General features: G+C 47.7%; 1 protein-coding gene across 1 annotated transcript in view; it reads left to right on the plus strand.

The window, feature by feature from the left end:
- LOC143278551 (4-hydroxyphenylpyruvate dioxygenase-like protein) overlaps window positions 1–2500 on the plus strand; it is a 10620-nt gene that overhangs the window by 4055 nt on the left and 4065 nt on the right. The window contains exon 3 of the mRNA XM_076583285.1: window positions 1744–1895. Coding sequence (XP_076439400.1) covers window positions 1744–1895 — 152 coding nt within the window. The remainder of the gene's footprint in view (window positions 1–1743; window positions 1896–2500) is intronic.

A 2500-nucleotide genomic window follows, 5' to 3' on the forward strand; every position in this document is an offset into this window, starting at 1 on the left:
TGTGTTTGACAAGGCGCAATAGCCGAGTGGTATAAGCGTTGGACTTTCAATCTAAGGGTCCCGGGTTCGAATCTCGGTAACGGCGCCTGGTAGGTAAAGAGTGGAGATTTTTCCGATCTCCCACGTCAACATATGTGCAGACCTGCTAGTGCCTGAACCCCCTTTGTGTGTATACGCACGCAGAAGATCAAATACGCACGTTAAAGATCCTGTAACCCATGTCAGTGTTCGGTGGGTTTTGGAGACACGAAAATACCCAGCTTGCATGAACCACGACAGAGTCATCGGCAAATCGATGTTGGTCTGTAACGGAAAGAAAGAAATAAAGAAACATCAGTCCAACGATGCTAAAACAAGCGTTAACTCTTTCCATACGAACGGCGAAAGAGACGACGTTAACAGCGTTTCACCCCAATTACTATCATCAAAATATTGCAAGCGGAAGGCTCTTATACTGAAGAGGTAAATGTTGACAAAGAATACCACAATTCTGACGACGGAAGCTAAAGGTTGGGTCATTCAGACACCCACTGGACATCCGAGGGGTCTGTGTAGAGGAGAAGAGAGGACTGGCCGTACTGAGTGAGTTAAAGATCCTGTAACCCATGTCAGTGTTCGGTGGGTTTTGGAGACACGAAAATACCCAGCTTGCATGAACCACGACAGAGTCATCGGCAAATCGATGTTGGTCTGTAACGGAAAGAAAGAAATAAAGAAACATCAGTCCAACGATGCTAAAACAAGCGTTAAAAACTCACCCCAAACAGAGGAACAGAATAATGATGATAGTCATCCAACAAGACTTCGGCATGAACGTAGCAGATGTCAGAACAAGTTACACACCGTTCCAAAGTTTTATGGACTTGCTTAAAATGAAGTCGTGATTTCTTCCCAGCTCAAAACAAATGGCGGCCCGTTGGCAGTGTCAGTACATTGCTGGACTTGTGACCCAGTGTTGACCAGTGGTCAGGGTTCGAGGCCCCGTTTCGGCATGGTGTTGTGTCCTTGGGAAAGGCACTTTACTCCGATGTTCCTCACTCCACCCAGGTGTGGAGGGGTACCCGGATATGAAATCCCTACCCCAATGCCAGTAAAAGGCTACAGGACTTTAACACATGTCAACTAAATGAATTACATGAACCGAACACTGACGGATTTGCTGTTGGAAACTGCTGATAATACTAGCATCAATGATGTTGTTTCTCCAAACTCAACAGCAACAGTTTCATGTTGTTGATCATTATCATGCATAATCATCATTGTCGTCATCATCATCAGCATCATCATTGTCGTCATCATCATCAGCATCACCATCATTGTCGTCATCAGCAGCAGCAGCATCTTCGTCATTATCAGCATCATCATCATTGTCGTCATCAGCATCATCATCATTGTCGTCATCATCAGCATCATCATCATCATTGTCGTCATCATCATCAGCATCATCATTGTCATCATCTTCATCATATTCATCATCATGTAACTGCTGATAACACCAACATCAAGTGTGTGTGTGTGTGTGTGTGTGTGTGTACCTGTGTGTGTGTGTGAGAGAGAGAGAGAGAGAGAGAGAGAGAGAGAGACTTTGTTCGACCGAAAACTGCCTGTCTGCCTGACTGCCTGCGTATGTGCACAGGCGCGCGCGCGTGTGTGTGTGTGTGTGTGTGTGTGTGCGTGCGTCTCGAGTTGTCTGCGAAGCAATTCAGGCTGTTAGTTCACTGAATCATTCTATAATCACTGTAGGTTCGAACCAGCTGGACACGTTTCTGGCTAACCACGGGGGCCATGGTGTCCACCACGTGGCATTCAGCACGACGGACATCATAGAGGCCGTCAGACGGCTGAGAACAAACGGCGTGAACTTCAATGACGTGCCTCCCACATACTACACTGAGGTCCCTGCTTCCTTTGTCTGTCTGTCTGTCTGTTCTGTGCTGTTCCTCTGTTTGTGTGACGTGTCTGTCCGTGTGATGTGTCTGTCTGTGTGACGTGTCTCTCTGTAAGACGTGTCTGTGTGACGTGTCTGTCTGCGGGGTGTGTCTTTGTGACGTTTCTGTCTGTGGCATGTGTCTGTCTGTGTGATGTGTCGGTCTGTGTGGCATGTGTCTGTCTGTGTGACGTGTCTCTCTGTGTGGCATGTCTGTCTGTGTGACGTGTCTGTGTGGCATGTCTGTCTGTGTGACGTGTCTGTGAGATGTGTCTGTGTGATGTGTCTCTCTGTGTGGCATGTCTGTCTGTGTGACGTGTCTGTGAGATGTGTCTGTGTGATGTGTCTCTCTGTGTGGCATGTCTGTCTGTGTAACGTGTCTGTGTGACGTGTCTGTCTGTGTGACGTGTCTGTGAGATGTGTCTGTGTGACGTGTCTGTCTGTGTGACGTGTCTGTGTGACGTGTCTGTCTGTGTGACGTGTCTGTGTGACGTGTCTGTCTGTGTGACGTGTCTGTGGGATGTGTCTGTGTGACGTGTCTGTCTGTGTGACGTGTCTGTGTGACGTATCTGT

The sequence above is a fragment of the Babylonia areolata genome, chromosome 2 (genome assembly GCF_041734735.1).
Source record: "Babylonia areolata isolate BAREFJ2019XMU chromosome 2, ASM4173473v1, whole genome shotgun sequence".
Taxonomy (NCBI): Eukaryota; Metazoa; Mollusca; class Gastropoda; order Neogastropoda; family Buccinidae; genus Babylonia; species Babylonia areolata.